We start from the raw sequence: 21,061 nt of genomic DNA, 5'->3' as shown, positions 1-21,061 counted from the left end.
AATCTTGGTTGGCAAGATTGAGAGCGGTCATTTTTGAAGTCTTCAAAATTTCAAGAACATCTCTGACAATTACATCAGTCGCAATGGTACCAAACTTTACTCCAATAAAAACTAGTAGATTAATAAATTGTAATATACACCATCAGAACACATCATCATTTTCTAAAACCGACTTTGCATCTGGTGGAAATAACCAAAGGTTGGTAATGCTAGGGGAATTCTCATGAACCAATATTCTCGCGATTGTAATTCTCGCTTGCGCATTGCTATTTTTGCTGCACACGTGAAGTTTTAAACCGTTTTTGTAGTAATTTTGCGTAATAATTCGTAAGTTGACAACCTACAATGGGTTTAATTGACGAAACAGTTACTACTTTTTATGATAAAGAAGCGAGTTTTGCGGTAAGCTTTTAGTAAATTTAGGTTACCTAACTCATTGTTCCTTATTCAGGAAGACCAAATAAAATCTTTGAAAAAACAGATAACACAGTTGCAGCAAAACATCAAGAATAAAACAGTTGACACATCACAGAATACTGAACTCCAAAAATTAGTTACTGAAAATACAAAGTTGAAACATCGTCTCACCATATTGAAGAGGGTATGTGGCATTTTAGTGGTTTAAATTTGAATTAAAATTATGCTGATTTAGGCTATTTCGAATTTGAGTCATTCGCATACGCCCCGAGACCCCACCAGAATGCAGAACATTCAAGAAATCCTTGATGAGATTTTTGGCACTGCTATTTCATCAGCCTGCCCTGATATCACGGACCCCCCAGTTGTCATCACTCTAAGTAATAACGCGAAATTCGGTGATTATCAGTGCAATTCTGCTATGCAAATTTCTAACGTTTACAAGCAGTTGGGTAAAAAAGTTTCGCCGCGAGACGTCGCGAATAAAATTATTGAGAACGTGAATCCACACGAATTGATTGAAAAGCTAGAAGTTGCTGGTCCGGGATTCATTAATGTTTTTGTGAGTAAATCGTTCGGTTTGCGTAATTTAACCACAATTTTCACGCATGGAGTCCGACCGCCCCCATACAAGAAATTGCGAGTTGTTGTTGATTTATCATCGCCGAATATCGCGAAAGAAATGCACGTGGGGCATTTAAGGTCGACGATAATCGGCGACACGGTTTGTCGCTTGTTGGAATATTTAGGACACGATGTTCTGCGCATTAATCATATAGGTGATTGGGGAACGCAGTTTGGGATGTTGATTGTCCATTTACAAGAGAAATTTCCCGATTATTTGACTAAAGCGCCTCCAATTTCCGATTTGCAAGCTTTCTATAAAGAATCGAAAAAACGGTTTGATGAAGATGAAGACTTTAAAAAGCGGGCCTATGCCGGGGTTGTCAAGTTGCAGTCAGGGGATCCTAATTTTATTAAAGCTTGGCAGTTAATTTGCGACGTTTCCCGTAAAGAATTTCAAGTAATTTATGATCGCTTGGATATAAAGTTAATTGAACGTGGAGAGTCTTTTTATCAGTCTCGAATGAACGAAATTGTTAAAGAATTAGAAGATGGGGGTTATTTAGAAGAGGATGAGGGACGTAAAGTAATGTGGGGTGATAAAAATGATGGGAATATACCATTTACTGTTGTTAAATCGGACGGTGGTTACACTTATGACACCTCTGATTTGGCTACTATTAAACAAAGAATAGTTGAAGAGAAAGGCGAATGGTTGATTTATGTAACAGACGCTGGGCAAGGGAGTCATTTCCACATACTGTTCCAAATTGCTCGAAAAATTGGTTTATTGACTGATAATATCCGGGTCGATCATGTCCCGTTTGGAGTAGTTTTGGGTGAAGATAAGAAGAAATTTAAGACACGGTCCGGAGACACAGTTCGACTTATAGACCTTTTGGAAGAAGGTCTCAAGCGTGCTTTGGATAAGCTTAAGGAGAAAGGTCGTGATCAGGTATTGACTCCTGAAGAATTGAAACAAGCACAGGAATCTATAGCTTACGGGTGTATTAAATACGCTGATTTGAGCCACAATCGTCACCACGAGTACGTTTTTAGTTTTGATAAAATGTTGGAAGATAAGGGAAATACTGCCGTTTATTTATTGTATGCCTATACACGTATAAAGTCAATTGCGCGTACTGCGAATTTTGATGATAAGAAAATCGAAGAGGTGGCGAAAAATCACACGATTTCTTTAGATCATGAAAAAGAGTGGAAATTGGCGAAAGTATTGTTGAGGTTTCCAGAAGAACTTGATAAAGTTACGAAGGATTTATGTCCGCACCATTTGTGTGAATACGTCTACGAAATAGCAACGACCTTCACAGAGTTTTACGATTCTTGCTACTGTGTAGAGAAAGATTCATCAGGGGATATTGTGAAAGTGAATCACGGGAGGATTCTGCTAGCGGAAGCTACAGCCCGTGTTATGGAGAAGTGTCTCAATATTTTGGGCCTTAAACCTGTTGCAAAAATGTAAAGACTATTTATTGTATGTTTCAATAAATTTGTTTCTGAATTTAATAAAAAAAATTCAACAGTCAATACATATTTGAGTTTTTTTCTTATAATGGATATTTACAATTAAAATCTGGGAAGACAATTATCTTCAAAGCAACTAATTCGTAATATTTACAAAAAAAGTCTTTGGTTTTGAGTTGTCAGATTCTTGGCACGTTTCTTCTTGGCAATGATATCAGCGTCAAGAATTGAGATTTAATCCCAATCTCGCTAACACCATTTCCTTCCTTAATCGAACGATCTCCCAATAGACGTCATGTGCTAAAAAGATATCAAATTATTGCTTAATTTTGTAACTGCAATTTGTCTAAATTACCGGAACTTTTCACGAGACCACGTTCAATATATTTGAGATAGTTTAAAAAATCACAAACAGCAATTAACTGAAAAAAAAAACCTTTAATGATTTACGATGCGTTAGATGAAACCAGCTTACCCTATTTCTACATATCTGTGATATGCTGTACCAGGTATCCATCTCTCCTATGTTCATTCGATAGAAACACAGCCTTTGCACTTCAAGTAAAGCGCATTTTCTACAAAAAAAATACTCAAATATGTCATATGAATACCATTTAAACCGCGTCACGTACTTAGGAAACATGGCCTTAGTTTTGTCTCCCACAGCCTCGATGAGTATAGTTCCCGCTTCAACTGCCTCTCGTACTTTTTTCGACAAATCTTCATTACTAAACGTCAAACACAGATCGATATCTTCCCGGTAAATTCTATGCACGAATGGATCGCCTTTGTCCAAACATGGTTTTTGCCTCCATGCCAGAAATTCCCGATGAACGTTCGGATCAACTTCCAACCCCTCCTTATTCTCAACTTCGCACGGTATGTGGTACACCTCCTTCACTGGTGACTCCGGCGGCGAGTTTTCCCGTCCATATTTCAAATTGAAATGACTTGGCGACCTGCGATGCTTCTTACTTTCATCTTTCATTCGTCCGTCGATCTGGGGATGCAGATGAGGATTTGGTCTGCTCGGAGTCGATGTCAAGACCAACGTCTTCAACGCTGCAACTTCAGCTGTTAAGACATCGACCTTCATTTGACTTTCTTTCAAAGCCTTTTCAGCAGTCGCTTGTTTCTCATTCGCCTCCCTGACCATGTTGTGAGCTTCCTGTCAAACAAATAAAAACAATTGATTGCTATTTTTACTCACTAGATCTCGGCAATCAGTCGAGATTTTTTCAACTTCCGCTCTTAGTTCTAGCAAACTACGGCTAAGACGTTTTCGAAATGGAGTTTTTAGTTTGTTCGCCATTTTGAATGGGTGGAACAGGAACTTGTAATCTTTTTGTCCGTTTTTAATCTACTCGTAATTTACTCAATAATTAACCAGACTTTTCTAATTACTTTTCCTTTATTATTGGACAATTGGATTTAATCCAAGACAAATTTGGCACTAATTTCCGCATTTATCATTTGGGAAGTCTTACAATGTCGACATTTCTTGGCGCCGGAGAACTTTAAACGCGCAGTTCTCAAAATAAAACATTTACTTAACAATTTCACGTTTTGATAATATTGATTTTCTTGGGAGAAAATGCATGGAAATAATTATTTTTGCGTGCTAACCCGTCAAACTATAAATTCCGACAAATACAAACAGTTCTGAAAACGATTAATATTATACTCAGCAGGAGGCTATCTCAGTAACAGTAAAAAATAACAAATTACCGTGTTTATATAACAAAAATAAAAATGAAATGTCATGTTTCGCTCCAGTTGTGAGAGTCATTAAATTAAGAGTGACAAAATTACGGAGAAATTTTTCCTTAAAAAGGTTCCCATTATCGCGTCACAAGTCGGCCAAGACAAAAACAATAAAATATGAAACAATTGAAACAATAATCATCAAGGTGAAACGTAATTTGACCCACCTGTAAAGAAAATCGAAAAAAACCCGTAAATACTCGATATTTTCCTATTTGTGTCAAGGGTAATAAACCTTTAATGATTTGACGTCACGCTTAACTTCGCTTTAAATTCGGAAATAATTTCTCAACGAATTAATTTGGTGTTTTCCTGTCTACCATCGTTGCTTTCACCATCAATTTTTCATTAAAAAAAACTTTCACGGCCGTACAAATTTCGCGTTGTGAATCTGTCTTTTTTAAATCTCCGGTGAAAGTCTAATAGTGCGAATCTACCAAACACAAAAGCCTCCACGTTCCTGCATAACCTTGCAGGTGAACGACCGGTTCCAGCTATTTGCTACATAGTTCAATCAAAGTTCACCTGAAAGAGACTCGCAGTCAAGTCTTCGAGTTCGGCCTCCACATCCTGTCTAATCCGCGACAATCTCGCGACTTCTTCGTCTTTCAACTTCAACTCTTCATGGGCATCTCGGAGTTCATCTTGAAGCCGCGTAAAAGTCTGTTCTTTTGCTCCTACCACTTGTCTTGCCCAATCTGGCTGATCTTCTCCTTTTTCCAATTTGTCTAATCCCAAATCACTGTAGACTGAACTGTCGGAACTGTTCCGATGCATCACCTTATCGGTGATGGTCGCGATGTCTGAAAACGATCCAAAATCACTACTGTCATGGTTGAAAAGTTTCGTAGGGTTTCGAAGGTCGGGTTCGTCAATCTCGACGTTGTCTTCTTCATCGGTTGTATAGGATTCGTCTCCGGTCGTACCCGTCGAGCCCGCACGTCGATGTTGCAAAATCGCGGCGTTTTTGGGTACCATTAGGAGACCCTTGCTTAGTTTACTCGGCGACGACTCAGTCGCCGTTTCTTTCATCTTCACGGAGAAATTTCAACACTTCATCGTTTCGTTTCTGCAAATATGGAAAGTTTTTTATCCCCAATTGTAAAAAAAAAACAAATTAATTATTAACACGTGAAGGACTGACATTCGCAACTTTTTTTTCTTACTTTCTGACAAATTACAATTTTTGCACATAGAAGATATTGCGGATTCAACGACGATTTATCGATTTCACTTGCGATTATTGTTATTTTTCGCTAAATTACACAGACACGGATTTATTAATGTTTTGTTTTTTGAAGTAAATTATGCGAAGGATAGAGAAATCTAACGGTGCTTTCCACCGATGTGGACTTTGACGATATTATCCATAATTAATGAGGTAACGATACAGACAACGTTACTGCTATAATAGGAAAGACCAGTTGACGTCAGAATTTAGTATCTGAGAGAGTTTAGTTTGGAGACGTTATTATTTCAAGATTTGAATGAATTACCTCAACCAAATTACCAATAGTAATGTTAATGCATTATTAACGAAAAGAAAATGGTAACTTTCTCAATGAAATGATTCAGGCAACGAATAAAAAAGATGAATAGTAAAAGTGCTCTCATTGCCCTCAAAAAATGCATTCGCTATAACAATTTGAAATAAATTAATCTAGGACTTCCTTTTTACGATAATTAAAAATCAAGTTCCATATTATTAATATCAAGGTTAAAAACGTAAAAGATTTAACAATCAATGCTCTGAACTAACTCTACGATTGAAATCGAATGCCTCATAACAATTTTATTAATTAGTAACTGCATTGTGTTTACACTGAAAGTCAGTCAATTATAACAAAAATTTCCACTATTTCATTTTTACCATAAAATTCCCAACACAAATTATTTCCGCATCATACGTAGGTACGCTAAAAATACGATAACTGTTAACGTAATATGAGAAGTAATTTTTCAAGGGAAATTATTTTATACAGGTTACATAAAGTTTTCCTCGGTCAACCAATAAAAAATTATTTTGGCAAAAAATATTTAGCAAAATAAAGAATTTAAATTTAACGAATTGTAAAATAAAAATAGCTGTTCCTATTTCTTAAACTAATGAAGTTATGAAACATTCTATTGATAGAAATTGGTAAGTGTAATGTTTTTATTTCAGGAAATATCTGTTACAATGTAATAATTTACATATCTGTATTTTGCAATTTTGTGAACTTATGGTTATGTAATAGAAAACATTACTTTTTGTTTACCGGTAACAAAGATAATATTGACCAGAGAATTCTTATGAGCCAAGTCAAGTTTTTCTCCACATAAAAAATAGCATTACCTGAATTCAATCTGTTACGAATACATGATGAATTTAAATTGTTAGTCTATACGCAACGCCCACCTTATTATAATAAAAATTGTTCAAGTGAAATTCATAATACAATTATTACACAACCAAAAAAAACTAAAAATTCTTACGAAACGCAGCCACCATCACGGCTAGCGAAATAAATATTGAACGTGGCAAACATCCCCCTGATCTATTCTGTAGTAGCCAATAACTCACGAGAAGCGAATTGCTTCTGACAAATTTAGGAAAGGTTAAAAGTATCCTCGGGATATTACGTAATTCACGCAAACCCAATTCCGAATGTTTATTTAATTTGAAATCTAGTATAACGCAACGAGTACGAAAAATATCTACACGTTAATAAAATATAGAACGTAACGGAACATTTAGCAACAGTGAACTAGAATAATAAAGAAAACAGATACATAAATAAAATTCACACGATAATAATAATTTTCTCAGTGTCAGTTGCGCCTACTTTTCAACTCATGTGAAACGTCGAAAAATCCAAAACGATTTCCATTTTCAGGTCACGTCTGGCAATGTGCAATAACATTCGTAAAACTCCCGAGTAATAAAAGCACAAAAATATTTCAACGATGCGTTTATTATAAATTCCATACATGACGTCCATACCAAGTAACATAAACAAAAAACATTTGCTACGGTCATAAACGTGTGTTTCTTTTACGTCGGACCGGACTCAACCGGAAAGCCACAATTTTGTAATCTTTCTCAATGACATTATTGTTATTACATTCATATTCCATTCGCGTCCACTATTATTACATCTTGTTAATCCCTTTTAAAGTGTCACGTACATCACACTCACCCTATATTTAAACATCCATAACAACCAGAAACAAAACACTCACAAACATCGCAACAACTCGACTCTCACTACAGCGCGTTGTGCGCTTTCTACGCGGGATGCGAAGAACGACGCTCGTTGCTTGGCAACGCTCCTTGTTTTGAGGGGGACTCCCCCATCCTCCTCAAACAAGCATCGATATTTTGCGATTCGTACGGTATTTTTAGGCGATTACGTTCGATTCGTTGCAGTAAATAAAGCAATTAATTAGGTATCCGTCAAGGTTGTTTTTTTTCTTCTCTATATACACCTTGAAACAGCTCTTATCACGGTATTTGATGTTAAAATGCGCTGCGGCGGCTTTGTCCTAGATATGCGGAATCCGGTGCCTGGCACTGGCAGCGCGCTGTACCAGCAATTAGTGAAAGGTAAGCGAACATACGTTACATTGTATTGGAATCGAGGATGATTGAAGATAAAAAAATGAAGAATTGTTTTCGTGAGGGGTATGGATTGAAGTGTCTGAATATGAGAGTCATGAAAAATTAATAAAAACCTATAAGGCCATGGTCGCGTTATGTTGATGACACATCCAAGTGTCAATTAACCCACATAGATTTGTGTAGGATGGACCAAATTTGATTTGATTCTCGAAGGTTTTCTTTCCTTTGTGGGAGAAAAGTTAAATCTTAGACAAACTGGCGGGGTAAATTAATTATAACAGGTTCAATATTGTAGGTTTCTATGATTTTTATCAGTAGATCTACAGATTGCAAATGAATTTTCTGATAACAATTGCAATGAGATTAATTTAAAGTATTTCTAGTAATATGTCATATATTATTATTTTACATCGTATTTGTGTCCATTATGTGATATGACATTATCACGTCAATAATTATCTAAATCTACCACCAAAAAGTATTTCAGGCAGGCAATAAGTTTTGTAAACATGTTTTTTCAAGAATTCAATTCCATGGAAAATTTATAGGAGACTTAAATAACTGTTTTAATAGATTTTTTTTTGCAAACATTTAAAGAAAATGTAAACTTATAAAATGCATAGTGTTAATTATTCTGCATTAAAACTATGAAAATTTGTGCGGAAATTAAATTGTCGTATTGTTTAACACTGTAACAAACTATAGAGTTAACATATGGGTGCAACAATAGGGAAACAAAAACATTCCGCATGCAATTAAAGGAATGTTTTATTGCATTATTAACAACTATGAAATTTTTATATTTATTTAATCAGTGCTTTTTTCAGGGGCAATTATACCCAGAAATCCGTGAAACTGATTTTTGTAAATTAGCAAATAATGTAAAACTACTCGTATGTATGTACTAATTAATTCTGATAACAGCACGATGTACAATATTGATGATCATCACCGTGTGCATGTTATTCCGAGATGTCAAAAAACTGTTATTTACCTATTTTGTTTTGAGGACCAGTATTTTTTTTTTTTAGTATAAATTTGAAAGTCAAATTACTAGTGTTTATTCCTGATTGTATACAATTTGCAAACTTAATTCCCGGTTAAACGCAAAAAAATTAATCAAAATCTAAAAATTTTCCTGATAATTAATCGTAAATCACAAGAGAACGTCAAATTTAATTGATGTTAAATTATTTACCAGACATAAACACGTCTTTCACTTTTCAAACAATTGATATTCTCATAATTCATGGAATTATGAATTTGTATAAAACGCTGAACAAGAAAACCTTGACATTTCTATTTTATGTACTGTTCACGACTAAACCAAAATAAATTTCAGATGCCCTTAAGACCCTCCCGATAACAATGTCCATGTGTAAAATAAAAACAAAAATGTGAATCACTTCAGAAACATTAATAAATCACTGATAAGAGTGATAAGTCTAAGCTTTATCTCTCACACGATCAGCAAAAGAAGACACAAAGAAAATTAAAACGACCGGAAACACATTTGACTTTCTCATGAAATTATCTTTTGTTCTTGCTCACCCGGAGCTAAAAATTTGCAATTCCGACTCACAAATCCCTTTAAATGCCCTCACACTGTCGCTACGCTAATCGCATTATTAAACAAACAACCGCACCGAAAAATCAAATTTCCTTATTATCGCTTTGCAAACAATGATTAGTTATAAACATACACGTTTCTCTTAACCTTGATCCATGCAAATTGAATGAAAAAGATGGAATTGTACATTTTTTTTATGTGAAATTTATTCAAAAATTATCAACAATCAGGGTCAGCGCGCCTGCGTCATGACCCCTGCTATTTTTTTTACACAAGTGGGAGTCCGAGCTCTAATCCGAATGGAATGCGGAGCAACAGGAAACCAGATTTTCTTATCTATTTATCAAATTTGACAAGAAATAAATATTACGCAGACGACTATGTTGCGATTCCATGATTTCGAGACAAGGGGGAAAAACTGTTTGAGATGACAGAAAAATGATTTGGGCGCATTGTTTACATGCCAATTACGTGATGAGAAAGCATTTACTTACCCGGGGAGGTCAGTAAACAGTAATTTCTCAAGAGACACACAATGCTATGTTTACACACTCCTCGACACGAACATATTCTGAATTCTGATTGGATCGGTTTGACACATTCCGACGTAACTCAGCAAGCTTAGTTTAAAACAGCGGGCGCCATCTTCTCAATTTTCATTAAAGCTGTGTTACAGGTTTCTAAAAAAAAAACACTCATGTACTGTTGGTTGCTGAAGAATATAAATTTTGTTAAAATTGTATTGACTAATATGATTAAAATTAGTTATAGGGTTCAAAAATAAATATCGATAATTCTTTTATTGTATAACATGTTTATTTAATAAAAAATATAATTACTGGCCATTAATGCACTGCTTCAGAGTAATTCTGCAAAACTTTCATGAGCGGTTTATAGACTAGTTTGGCAGCATGTTTGCCAAATAAAAAGTCAACGTGATTGAAACTTTCTAATGGCACTTGATACATGCCAACATTATTTGTCAAATTCTGAGACAACCTAATTACGTCCTGAAAAAAACAGGATTACTTCACTGAATTACCCAATATTGATTGCACTTACGATATAACTCGCTAGAAAATCATTAAGTGCGTACATTAAATACGTCTTAACTTTAATATTGAGTAATTTATATTGGGGTGGCGTTAGGGTACCATATTTAATTTTATTCCCATCGGGACCATAATCATACTGTTGGAACTTGCCGTCATATTTTATTTCCTGCGAATAATGTAGGACTGTTTTGGTGGAAGATCCGGCGGGATCATGACTCAAAACAACTGGCAAAAGCTCTTCGTTGAACTCCTCTTTATCAAAACCACACAATGTAAAAATAACATCTTCGCAAATTTCCTTATCGATTTTCAACAACTCGCAGTCATAGCCCAAAAATTTCATTATTTTATTGTTGGGTAGAAATTGATTTAGACCCAAATATCGTGCTAGCCATTCGAAATCGTAAGCGAATGGTGACAAATACCGGATTGGGGACTTCACATGTGTCATATAAGCCACCGGTGCTAGAGCTACCATCAGTTTTACGTTTTTAGCAACTTGTGGCTTTGTTGATGCCAAAACGAAAAACATAGTAGTACCCATTGAGTGCCCCACGTAGATTATTTCGCCCGGTTTGTTTGTTGTGTTACTGACGTAATAGAGTGCAGCTGGTAGATCGTAAATTCCCATCTCGTGCCAACTAAAGTTCCAATATTGGGGGCTTTGGATGGGGAGAGTCAGATGAGCTTTCGAATAAGTGTTACCTCGAGCGTTACCCATCCAAACATCATAGCCGGCATCGGCCAACATAAAACCTTATGAGACTGTAATTCTTAAGTTAAAAACAAAATACTACGAACCTAGAGACTCATTTCCTGCTATTATCCAATCGGCACTACTCGAAAGTAGTCCGTGTTGGAGAAAGACAGGTTGGCCCCCACGTTCGCCGGTTTTAGGCCCTGGGATTCGATGAATAGTAAGTATATAGCCGTCTTCGGTTGTGACGTAGTGAGATTCGGCCGGATAGCCATGTCTTCGGGCGATTTGGGGCTGAGAGAAATTTTAATTGGAGTAATGTTGTGGATTTTACTTACTGTGTCTAAATCAGCGTCAGGATTGTAAGGACAAGCCGCAAGATTTTCAAACGAACATTTGACACTATCTATAACATTTTCACAAAGAAAAATAGGTAAAAATAGGACGAGGAGCAAAAATCGATGCATCGCTAAGACGATGACAATTAACCTAACTTTAGACACACCAAAACCAGTTTTACGGATCAAGGCTGCGAAACTGACTAAGTAATGAATTTTTTAAGCGATTAAAAGTAATTCTGCATTTAAAATGCGATAGCCCCAAATGAGTCATAATAGTAATGTAATTTCATTGGTTTTTACTTACCAAGGCCGATTATATCACTGACGTGAGGTACAAAGTCGGAGCAAATCACTCTATTTATTGTGATTAACTAATTTTCTTTAAACTTTTATCTAATTTGGGAGAAATTGAGAACAAAAATTATTGTGTTGCGGTTTGAATTTTGCGCCGCCATTTTGTTTGGTGAATTCCATGGGTAAATTGATGTAGTTACTTTCCAAGGAAAACACATTACAATTTAATTCAAATTTATGTGAATTACAATTACAATATATTATTTTGTGTACATTAATAACTCTTTTTAAGTAAATTGTAAAAATAGCTTTATAATTCAAAAATTAAACTCTAAAAAACACTAACATTTAAACTTTCAAGTTGGCAACGTGAGTGTTTGGCATCTGTCAAATGTCAAAATTCTTTTTCATCAATAATAACAATGTTTGTATTGTGTTTTAAAAATTAAAAACATTGATTATTCAAAAAATGGGAAGCGAAAAGGTATATATTCCCCTTATATTTTTTCTAACCCATTTCTCATTTAATTACAATTTTTACCGGTTATTTTTAACCTGTACAAACAACTCATTTTTAGCTTTTGTTCCGCTTGGAGCAGCCCCACGGCACTGGTGATATTTACACGGCATGGCAAAATGGCTCTGGCATGTATCTCGCAACGACCGGAGTCGACTGTATAGTAAATATTTTCGACCGGTATGGGCAAATCCTGGACCGTATTCGCTTGCCGAGGTATCCAATTCCTTCCGATTTTCTCCTAAATTAACATCGCAATTGCAGTCTTTGCACCGGTTTTGGGTGGGATTCAGATGGAGATCTTTTAGCGGTAATTTGCCAATCACCTCAACTTACACTGTGGGATGCAAACACTCAGAAAAAGATTCAAATTGATGTCAGATTGAAAGACCAAATGTCGTGTTTAATATGGGCTAAGACTGGCCCCATGCTGGTTGTGGGGACCATCAAGGGCAATATTTCTATTTATAATCACAACACATCAAAGTTGAGTCATTCTCTAATTGTCTTTTTGCCTATTGATGATTTTTAGACGCACTCCTGTTATTGGTAAGCACGCGAAAAAAATCACGTGTGGAGCTTGGAACACCGAGAATTTACTTGCATTAGGATCTGAGGATAAAACAATTTCCATCAGTAATGTAGACGGGGATACTCTCAGAGTGATCAATTTGCGAGCGGAGCCCTCTGAAATAAATTTTTCTGAAATGAAACTCGACGAGCGTATGGGAGGCGAAAATACCGTAATTTATTAATGTTTTATGTTATTTCGCTTTAATTGGATAGTTTCAGGTCAGCGTAATTGTGGGAAAACGCACTCTTTATCTTTACAATTTGTTAGATCCTGACAATCCTATTGAATTAGCTTTTCAGCAACATTATGGTTCAATTGTCACGTATAAGTGGTTTGGAGACGGCTATATCTTAATTGGTTTCAACGCCGGTTATTTTATCGCCATCTCTACTCACATTAAGGAAGTGGGCCAAGAGTTATTTCAGGTCCGTAATCACAAAAATACCCTTACCGATATTACACTAAACGAGAAAATTGGAAAAGCTGCATCGTGTGGCGATAACACGTATTAATTTAAATCAAGCCAAGTCACTATTTTTACATATAATTTTTCAGCGTTAAAATACACGACTTGAGCAACCTCCAGGAAACATCAAGTGTCTTAACTTTATCACAGGAGGCCGGTTTAGAGAGGATAAGTTGGAGTGTTGATGGTCAGTTGTTTTCAGTGTGTACACGTGGCGGTTCTTTGAACGTCTACGTGTCACACGTGCCGTTATTAACTTCAGTTTCAACACCTAGAATTGCGATTTTGTCGAGTTTGACCGAAATTAGCCTTTACAACTATTCGTCAGAAAAAGTAATCAAGTGGAAATTTGAAATAAGACATAAATCATTTGTTTTAGACTAAATTGAAACCGATTCCTATAACATTGGAAACTGAGCCTAGTTTTATCGCCGTCGGCCCTTATCATATTGCCGCCGGTATGAATAACCGCGTTTGGTTTTATGACTTGACGCGACCCCAACCGGGAGTAGATGACGCTCCTTTAATGCTCAAAGATCGACAGTATTTAGGGGGCGTCACTAGCATTAAACTCAACCCTGAATACGCTTCTGTTTTGTTTGAAGGAAAACTACAGTTACATATGGTGATAAGTTCTTGCGTTTTTTTTGCTGTATTTAATTTTTTATTACAGATTGAACAACCGGAAGTTTGCCACGAAGATCGCGAAACGATAATGTTTCCCAATGCAAATTCACCTAATTTATACATAACTTGCCATTTTTTAACAACCGATTTTTTAATTTACGGCACCGATATGGGAAATATTGTTTATTTCCACATTGAAGAATGGGCTTTGGCACATGAATATAAGCATGAAGTTGGTATCGTGAATATTTTTGCCGATCCCGCCGGAACTAGATTAGTTTTTGTTGATATTAAAGGCCAAGGTTACGTCTACAATGCTGTAAGTAATTATTACTCTTCAAACATGGAAATATTTTTTTTGTTATTTGAGGTGATAAATGAAGTTGTACACATACCAAACCTACCAAATAAAGTATTAGGTGTTACGTGGGATAGCAATATAAACGATCGCAACATTTTCATAGTGTATGATCGACACGACATTTTTACTTATGTTTACGTCAGATACTCAATTAATGGTTTGTAACACTTAATGTGAAAGAAAAGTAAAACAATTACAATTTTAGGTTCCTCGGTCCAAAAAGTCGGCCAAACTTCGCTCGTAACCAAACAAATCCCTTTATTAATGTACTCGGGTGAAGTAATATCAGCGACTCCCGGCGGTCAAATAACTCAACTAATTTTAAACACCCATGACTCGCCTCAAATTGGTATCACCGAACGTGATCAAACCATTCAAGAAACTAATTTTAACAAGCAGATTGCATTGTATAGGTAACAAATTATAGTCGTCTTCTATTTGTTAAAAACAATAATATAGATTTTCGGCCGCTTGGACTACTTGTGAGAATCTTAAATCGGAAGAATTATGGAGAAAACTCGCAATAGAGGCAATGAAACACTTGGAAATCGATTTGGCAATTCGGGTATTTAAACTCCTAGATGACGTCTCTATGGTGTGGTCGTTGGAGAGCATCGCCGGCGTAGAGGATCATAAATTGTTGTGCGGTTACGTTGCGATGTTTTTGAACGACTTTGATTTAGCACAGGAGTGGTTCATGGGGTCGAGTTATCCAGTGGCGGCTTTGGAAATGCGAAGGGATCTCCTCCAATGGGATCAGGCATTGCAACTGGCGAAAAAAATGGCACCGGAGCAGATCGCGTTGATTTCACGCGAGTATGCCCAACAGCTCGAATTCACGTAATTGTTTATCACAGTTATCTTTGTGTTTTTTATTGTAATTTTCTATAGCGGTAATTACTCGGAAGCGCATATACACTATGAAAAAGGTCTTCAAGAGGATCTAAGTCCCGAACATACGTTTATTTGCAAAGCTGGAATTGCAAGGACTGCTCTTCATTGTAATAATACTCGACACGGGATTAGTATAGCCTTAGAATTGGATAATAAACAACTTATGAAAGAGTGTGCCGAAATTCTCGAAAAAAATAAACACTTAAATGAAGCCGCGAATTTGTTCGAAAAGTGTCAGAATTACGATCGAGCAGCTTTGAATTACATTAAATTGAGAAACTGGCACAAAATTGGGGAACTTTTGCCTAAAATTACTTCGAACAAAATACATCTTCAATACGCAGTTGCGAAAGAAAACGAAGGTAAGTATGAAGAGGCAGTTCGAGCTTATTATACGGCAAAAGATTACGATTCCGTGATACGACTCCAATTGGAACACTTAAATAACCCTGAAATTGCCGTTGAACTGGTCCAAGAGACGAAAAGTTCCGAAGGAGCGAAACTCGTAGCGAAATTTTTCCAAAAGTTAAACGATTATACTTCTGCAATTAAATTTCTCGTGATGTCGAAATGTAACGAGGAGGCTTTCGATTTGGCCCGAAAGCACGGCAAAATGCAACTTTACGGCGAAGTTTTACTAAATACTTTATCACCAGATGAATTAAGGCCTCAAGATTTTAATAGTATTGCAACATATTTTGAGAATGAACGAAATAACTTGCTTGCGGGGATTTACTGGTTTCACGCTAAGGAATATTCCAAGGCTATGAAACATTTACTAAAGGCCGCCAAATCAAATTCGAAGGAAAATGAAGCTATAACGGCAGCCATCGACGTTGTTGCGTCGTCCAAAAACGAGACACTTTCGTCCCAATTGATTGAATTTCTATTAGGCGAATCGGATGGCCTACCAAAAGACCCGAAATATTTATTCCGATTATACATGGCAAGAAAACAATACAAGGAGGCATCAAAGTCGGCTCTGATTATAGCAAATGAGGAGCAAATCAATGGTAATTACCGAAACGCCCACGATGTCTTATTCGCAATGTATCAAGAGCTTAAACAGAACGGAATTAAAGTCCCTAACGAAATGCAAGCCAATCTTATGTTACTACATAGTTACATCCTGGTGCGTCTTCATGTCAAGAGAGGTGATCATTTGAAAGGGGCTCGAATGTTGATCAGGGTTGCCAACAACATATCGAAATTTCCCTCCCGTAAGTCCACGAACTAGATTAGTTTTGGAATTGTCTTGTTTGTCCGTAGACAAAGTTCCTATTTTAACGTCGACGGTTATCGAGTGTCACCGAGCAGGGCTTAAACACTCTGCTTTCAAATATGCGACAATGTTGATGAATCCCGAGTATAGAAAAAGTGTCGACGCAAAATACGCAAAGAAGATTGAAGCAGTTGTGCGGAAACCTCCAAAGTCTGGGAAAGCCGGTGATGGGGTTGGGGATCCAATAGAGCCGCTGACGCCATGTCCCTACTGTGAGAATTTGTTGCCCGAGACCGAAACAAATTGCAACAGTTGTAAAAATAATATCCCTTTTTGTATAGTTACGGTAATTGCTATTTCATTGTCTAATAACTGGTGTTTTATTCTGGAGTTGTAGGGCCGCCACATTGTTACAGCAGACTTGACCGCTTGTCCCGAATGTGATTTTCCGGCTTTGCGATCACAGTTTATTGAGTAAAAAATGTAAAACCTATGTTGTGATGTAATTTTGGGTTATTTTTTTCAGGATTCTCGATAGTGAAGATTCTTGTCCCATGTGTTCGGAAAAGGTTGATTCTCGCCGGTTACCTAGAATTGATGATCCTAAGCCGTACTTAAACATCGAATAATTTTATTTGATCTCAATTGGAGTATTATTTATTTATTTATTTTAGTACAATTAGATTTTAGAAAGAAGTGATTTTAGCGAATGAAACTTGTTCCGTCCATTTTTTTTTAGTGCAATAGACTATTGTTGAATTGTGAAATAAAAAATTAAATAGAAAGTGTCTTTTTATACCCAAAACCTACAAGCCTAATGCAATCATTTGCACAATTAGTGAAATACACGTCGAAAAAAAATCTCAATTTTGAAGTAGGCAAATTGATAGTTAAAAAAATACTTGCGGTTACAAAAATATCTATAAAACACACGAGAACACTATAACTACATCAATGTTTACAGTGTTTAGTCGTATTTTTAAAGTATTGAATACCAATGTTTGATTAAAATAAGTATACTTCTTGTTTAAACACAAGAAAATTACAAATAACTAAGATTTTTTTATCTGTGTATTTCTCGGTACTTATATCAAAGTATATGATAAAAATAATATTAAAAATTGAAAAAAAACTAAAATAATCGATACTTACTTCAATGGGATTAGATGAAATTAAAAGTAACAAAGTTTTCAAATTGTAAAAACCTGGTAAGTTAACGTCGTAGGAGTAACATGTTTCGGCAATCGAATGCCGTAAGTAATGTTAAATAATTTGATTCCAAATTGACTTATTAAATTATTACAATTTAGGGTAGTGACTTTATCTTCAACCCATTCAACTAAAATGTTTATTTTACTGTAAAATAAGTTGTAAAAAAGTGTGTTAATTCTTCTTAATTGGGCGTGACTGAAAAAAGTTAGAAAAGTGGTTTTGTAATATACACATTTATTTGCGGTAAATATTTTTATTACTTGAACAAATAATAATTAAATTCTAGTTGTTAAACTACTTTTAATATATATGAAAAGGCAATAAAAATCTCAATTACCCCTAAATCGTCGTTTTTATTCATTTGTATTTTGCAAATGTTAAAATATATTCCAATTTTTGGAGGTATTTTCCAATAAAATTGTGCAATTTTTTCGGGTTAAAGTTTGGCAAGTTGTCGATTTTGCATCAAACCCCTGTCCACCTCCTGTCCACTAAGTTTCTCCACGTAATAAACTGTTGAATCCTCTTGCTGTTTTGGCATCTACCTTCCAACTTCCTCTGCTATAAAATCCGCAATCGAAAACCTTCGTTCGATAAGTGATTTCCCCCTGATGCATCCCCATCTTTTAAAAAATCGGAAATTTAACTGGAAAAATGCGTGTTTGACGTTCCGTTTCCGCAACGGGGAGGTTAATTTTATTTTAATATAGCGGTCGCGCGCCGCATCTATCGGAAAAGAATTAAGGAACGGCGGCGGCGGAGCGTCATTTGGCAGTCCCGTGAGACTGTTTCGATTTCCAAACTATTAGCATAATTCCGAACTTGCGGCCTCTTATAATTCGATGATAAATGTGTTGGAAGACTTGGAGATATCCGAGGGTCACTCCCAGGAGTTGGTAATGGGCGTCGCGACGCCGCTCCGAGGCCCTTCCCGATAGATTACACCGTCGGGATTTGAACTTGGCAAGTTTGCTCTTAATCCGTGATTTGCAAATGGCCGATCCCGACGCGGCCTCACATTACCCGGAAACGGCCCGGAGTCATTAAAAATGTATCCGGGAACGCACGAAACTAGACCGATTTTTCCGAGGATCGGAAACTTGCTAAACCCATTTCGGTAATTAAAGGGGATCTAAAGTTTAAGTTATTGCGACAAACGTCTTTTATTTTGAGACAGAGTTGGAAAACGTTAAAGATATTTTTGAGAAAAAGTCGCGTTTATCAGAATTAAGACGGGTTAGGTAACGGAGTGGCGTGCAAATATTAATTAAATTATCTTTAATTATTGTTTGCTCTGTATATAAAATGATAAATTGCAGAATTCCAGAGTCAGAATTTAATACCTATCTACTTGTAATGAATGAGAAACTATTTCAATTATTTTCAATTTTGATTTAACGTACTTCGTTATTTCCCCGTTGTTTTCAATTAGCGAAGTTATTAATTAAATATTTTATTATTTTATGGACTCTTTCATGTACACGCTTCATGAACGTGTATAGTTTCGAATAAACAAAAAACACACCGAATTAATTTTATAAATTGATTGAAAACAATGCTGAAATGCCTTTGTTCCAATGGATTAGCAAAAAACTAATTTCGCACGATTTTACAACCCTCGTCAATTCAATAGATTTCATTTTTACAATCAACCAACACCGAATTGTTAAAATATTACACCGATACAAACAAAACCTCTGCAGGTCGTAATAAAGCACTTTTTTTTTGGGCTATTTAATGCGAGTTATTCAAAAAATTGCGCTGGAAAGGTGTTAAGTTGTAACCATGAGCAATAAATAGTCTACTTATTTATTTTATTTATTCCTCCATGGTTGTAACTTAGGCATTTATAGTTTGACAAATCAGACAATTAGAAACGTACAGTTGGAGACAAAATACTTTGGTAGTCAATGTCACTTGACTGACATTAAATTGTAAAGCATGTTTTAGGACTGTTAACCTTATTTTTAGCCACTGTTTGATAGGAAAATATAATAGCTGTCATTAATTTGAAATTGTCATTCATTTTAACGTTAAAGCTTGAATTACCTACATTAAAGTGTCGAAAATGTGACCACCAAAGTATTTTGTCTCCAACTGTAACCTTACCAATAAAGTTTATTAATAAGTACAATGACAGACTCGGAATTTCGGACATCAAGTTTATATCAGTTCAAAAAATGTCAATGTGAGCCACGCTTTATTTTCATTGAGATTGACGTTTGAGACTAAAATTTGAAAGTTGTAGTTGAAATATATTTTTGGCGTCGATTTTCCGAAACAATAATGGCAGCAAGATGTGTTTTTATATAAGTTCAATAAATTATTTTGATTTATTGACATTTTTTCTCTAGCTGTCAGGATAAAAATTACAAAAACCGAAACTGAGGTTAGTTGCATAAGGTTCGTTTTTATATCAGTCAAATGACAAATCTTCCAAAATTCTGTGTCCATAATTAAAATAAACTTAATTTTAGTAGAACGTCACTAATAAGGTAATAATCATTAACTAGGTTCGAGTATCGAAATAAAAATTGTTTATTAAAAAAATTGTTTGTTTTTATTAAAGGTTATAACAAAAATACGAATAGATGTATATTATTCATCTATACTGTAAGTATTCACGAAAATGAAGTTTATAAAACGAGTTTTGTAGTTATCTGAATGAACAAAAGCAGTTTATACAAAGTGCCAATTTTAAAACTTACAACCGGCAATATCTCTAGAACTGAACAAGTTATTATTCAAAACCGTTTTGATGGTTCCTAGGGGGTATAAAAATGACATGTTAAAGACATGGTAAGCACCTCCACCCACAGTTGAAACCACAGCTACCCGAAGTTAAAAAATTTAAATGGCACTACCCTACTTGTGATACATCGTCGGAAAGTTTTTTAAAAATGTCATACAACAGCCTATTTGGTACAGCCGCTTTCTAATTATTTAAAAACGAAGACTTTAAATTTTCATTTTTTTATTATATTTAAGGGTGAGTAAAGGTGTGTTATTTAGGTACCATGCCATTCCTAGGAACCACCGAAACGGTTTTAAGTGATTCTCAATAACTTTTTCAGTTCCAGGTATTGCCAATTGCAACTTTTTAAATTGACTCACTGTATGTTAGAAGAATATTCTTATTATACTTTGAACTTTGTTCATTAATTTTTTGGCTCGATTTTTGGTATTGAATTAGTTGACATCTCAATTTTATTTAAAAAAAGAGATATAATGTAATTTAACACCTTTGGTTAAATTTTGTTTACTTTGTGTAAAAAAAAGCTAATAGTATAAAAATTAACATAGTGGTTACAATTATATTATATTTTTATTTGTATAGGTGAACAACAACACGATTAAACCCGTCACACCAAATTTCAAACACAACGTGTTTCAACCACAA

General features: G+C 35.4%; 4 protein-coding genes across 6 annotated transcripts; 2 read left to right on the top strand and 2 right to left on the bottom strand.

Moving 5' to 3' along the window:
• The first annotated feature begins 191 nt into the window (after positions 1-191).
• LOC123005238 (arginine--tRNA ligase, cytoplasmic) lies at positions 192-2,529 on the top strand. Its single transcript, XM_044398906.1, has 3 exons — positions 192-402; positions 452-601; positions 653-2,529. The coding sequence occupies exons 1-3, from the start codon at positions 346-348 to the stop codon at positions 2,462-2,464; spliced, it is 2,019 nt and encodes a 672-aa protein (XP_044254841.1). The 5' UTR covers positions 192-345; the 3' UTR covers positions 2,465-2,529.
• LOC123005240 (guanine nucleotide exchange factor for Rab-3A-like) lies at positions 2,526-11,937 on the bottom strand. 2 transcript variants are annotated; one of them, XM_044398909.1, is made up of 7 exons: positions 11,799-11,937; positions 9,896-10,081; positions 4,756-5,299; positions 3,099-3,634; positions 2,942-3,041; positions 2,822-2,888; positions 2,526-2,766 (listed from the first exon to the last, which is right to left on the bottom strand). In XM_044398909.1, the coding sequence occupies exons 3-7, from the start codon at positions 5,260-5,262 to the stop codon at positions 2,687-2,689; spliced, it is 1,290 nt and encodes a 429-aa protein (XP_044254844.1). In that variant the 5' UTR covers positions 5,263-5,299; positions 9,896-10,081; positions 11,799-11,937; the 3' UTR covers positions 2,526-2,686. The 2 variants fall into 2 exon arrangements, with proteins under 2 accessions (XP_044254844.1, XP_044254845.1); XM_044398910.1 differs by lacking the exons at positions 9,896-10,081; positions 11,799-11,937 and adding an exon at positions 7,410-7,558.
• LOC123005241 (lipase 3-like) lies at positions 10,196-11,709 on the bottom strand. The gene is made up of 4 exons (XM_044398911.1): positions 11,492-11,709; positions 11,258-11,447; positions 10,464-11,212; positions 10,196-10,411 (listed from the first exon to the last, which is right to left on the bottom strand). Exons 1-4 carry the CDS (start codon positions 11,618-11,620, stop codon positions 10,247-10,249), a joined length of 1,233 nt encoding a protein of 410 aa, XP_044254846.1. The 5' UTR covers positions 11,621-11,709; the 3' UTR covers positions 10,196-10,246.
• A 275-nt stretch (positions 11,938-12,212) lies between the features above and the next one.
• On the top strand, positions 12,213-17,234 carry LOC123004758 (WD repeat-containing protein 19). 2 transcript variants are annotated; one of them, XM_044398173.1, is made up of 15 exons: positions 12,213-12,272; positions 12,367-12,521; positions 12,570-12,791; positions 12,838-13,048; positions 13,098-13,384; positions 13,435-13,678; positions 13,725-13,970; positions 14,019-14,291; positions 14,343-14,490; positions 14,539-14,740; positions 14,793-15,173; positions 15,225-16,447; positions 16,497-16,795; positions 16,847-16,923; positions 16,976-17,234. In XM_044398173.1, exons 1-15 carry the CDS (start codon positions 12,258-12,260, stop codon positions 17,076-17,078), a joined length of 4,086 nt encoding a protein of 1,361 aa, XP_044254108.1. In that variant the 5' UTR covers positions 12,213-12,257; the 3' UTR covers positions 17,079-17,234. The 2 variants fall into 2 exon arrangements, with proteins under 2 accessions (XP_044254108.1, XP_044254107.1); XM_044398172.1 differs by having other exon boundaries at positions 14,539-14,746.
• The last annotated feature ends 3,827 nt before the right edge of the window (positions 17,235-21,061 follow it).

The sequence above is a fragment of the Tribolium madens genome, unplaced genomic scaffold (genome assembly GCF_015345945.1).
Source record: "Tribolium madens isolate multiple individuals breed KSU strain unplaced genomic scaffold, Tmad_KSU_1.1 Scaffold_20;HRSCAF=117;Tcas5.2_LG4, whole genome shotgun sequence".
In the NCBI taxonomy this organism is placed as follows: Eukaryota; Metazoa; Arthropoda; class Insecta; order Coleoptera; family Tenebrionidae; genus Tribolium; species Tribolium madens.
Note: the sequence above shows the minus strand (reverse complement) of the source record. Positions and strands in the feature narration are given on the sequence as shown.

Coding starts and splice junctions, on each gene's coding strand:
- LOC123005241 (XM_044398911.1), bottom strand. CDS start 11,620: ATGCATCGATTTTTGCTCCTCGTCCTATTTTTACCTATTTTTCTTTGT. Junction 11,213..11,257: donor AGCAGGAAATGAGTCTCTAG/GTTCGTAGTATT, acceptor CAGTCTCATAAG/GTTTTATGTTGGCCGATGCC. Junction 10,412..10,463: donor ATTTTCTAGCGAGTTATATC/GTAAGTGCAATC, acceptor TGTTTTTTTCAG/GACGTAATTAGGTTGTCTCA.
- LOC123005238 (XM_044398906.1), top strand. CDS start 346: ATGGGTTTAATTGACGAAACAGTTACTACTTTTTATGATAAAGAAGCG. Junction 403..451: donor ATAAAGAAGCGAGTTTTGCG/GTAAGCTTTTAG, acceptor TTCCTTATTCAG/GAAGACCAAATAAAATCTTT. Junction 602..652: donor GTCTCACCATATTGAAGAGG/GTATGTGGCATT, acceptor ATGCTGATTTAG/GCTATTTCGAATTTGAGTCA.
- LOC123004758 (XM_044398172.1), top strand. Junction 13,049..13,097: donor GTATGGGAGGCGAAAATACC/GTAATTTATTAA, acceptor GGATAGTTTCAG/GTCAGCGTAATTGTGGGAAA. Junction 13,385..13,434: donor GCATCGTGTGGCGATAACAC/GTATTAATTTAA, acceptor ATAATTTTTCAG/CGTTAAAATACACGACTTGA.
- LOC123005240 (XM_044398909.1), bottom strand. CDS start 5,262: ATGAAAGAAACGGCGACTGAGTCGTCGCCGAGTAAACTAAGCAAGGGT. Junction 3,042..3,098: donor ACTAAGGCCATGTTTCCTAA/GTACGTGACGCG, acceptor TTTTTTTTGTAG/AAAATGCGCTTTACTTGAAG. Junction 2,889..2,941: donor CACAGATATGTAGAAATAGG/GTAAGCTGGTTT, acceptor TTTTTTTTTCAG/TTAATTGCTGTTTGTGATTT.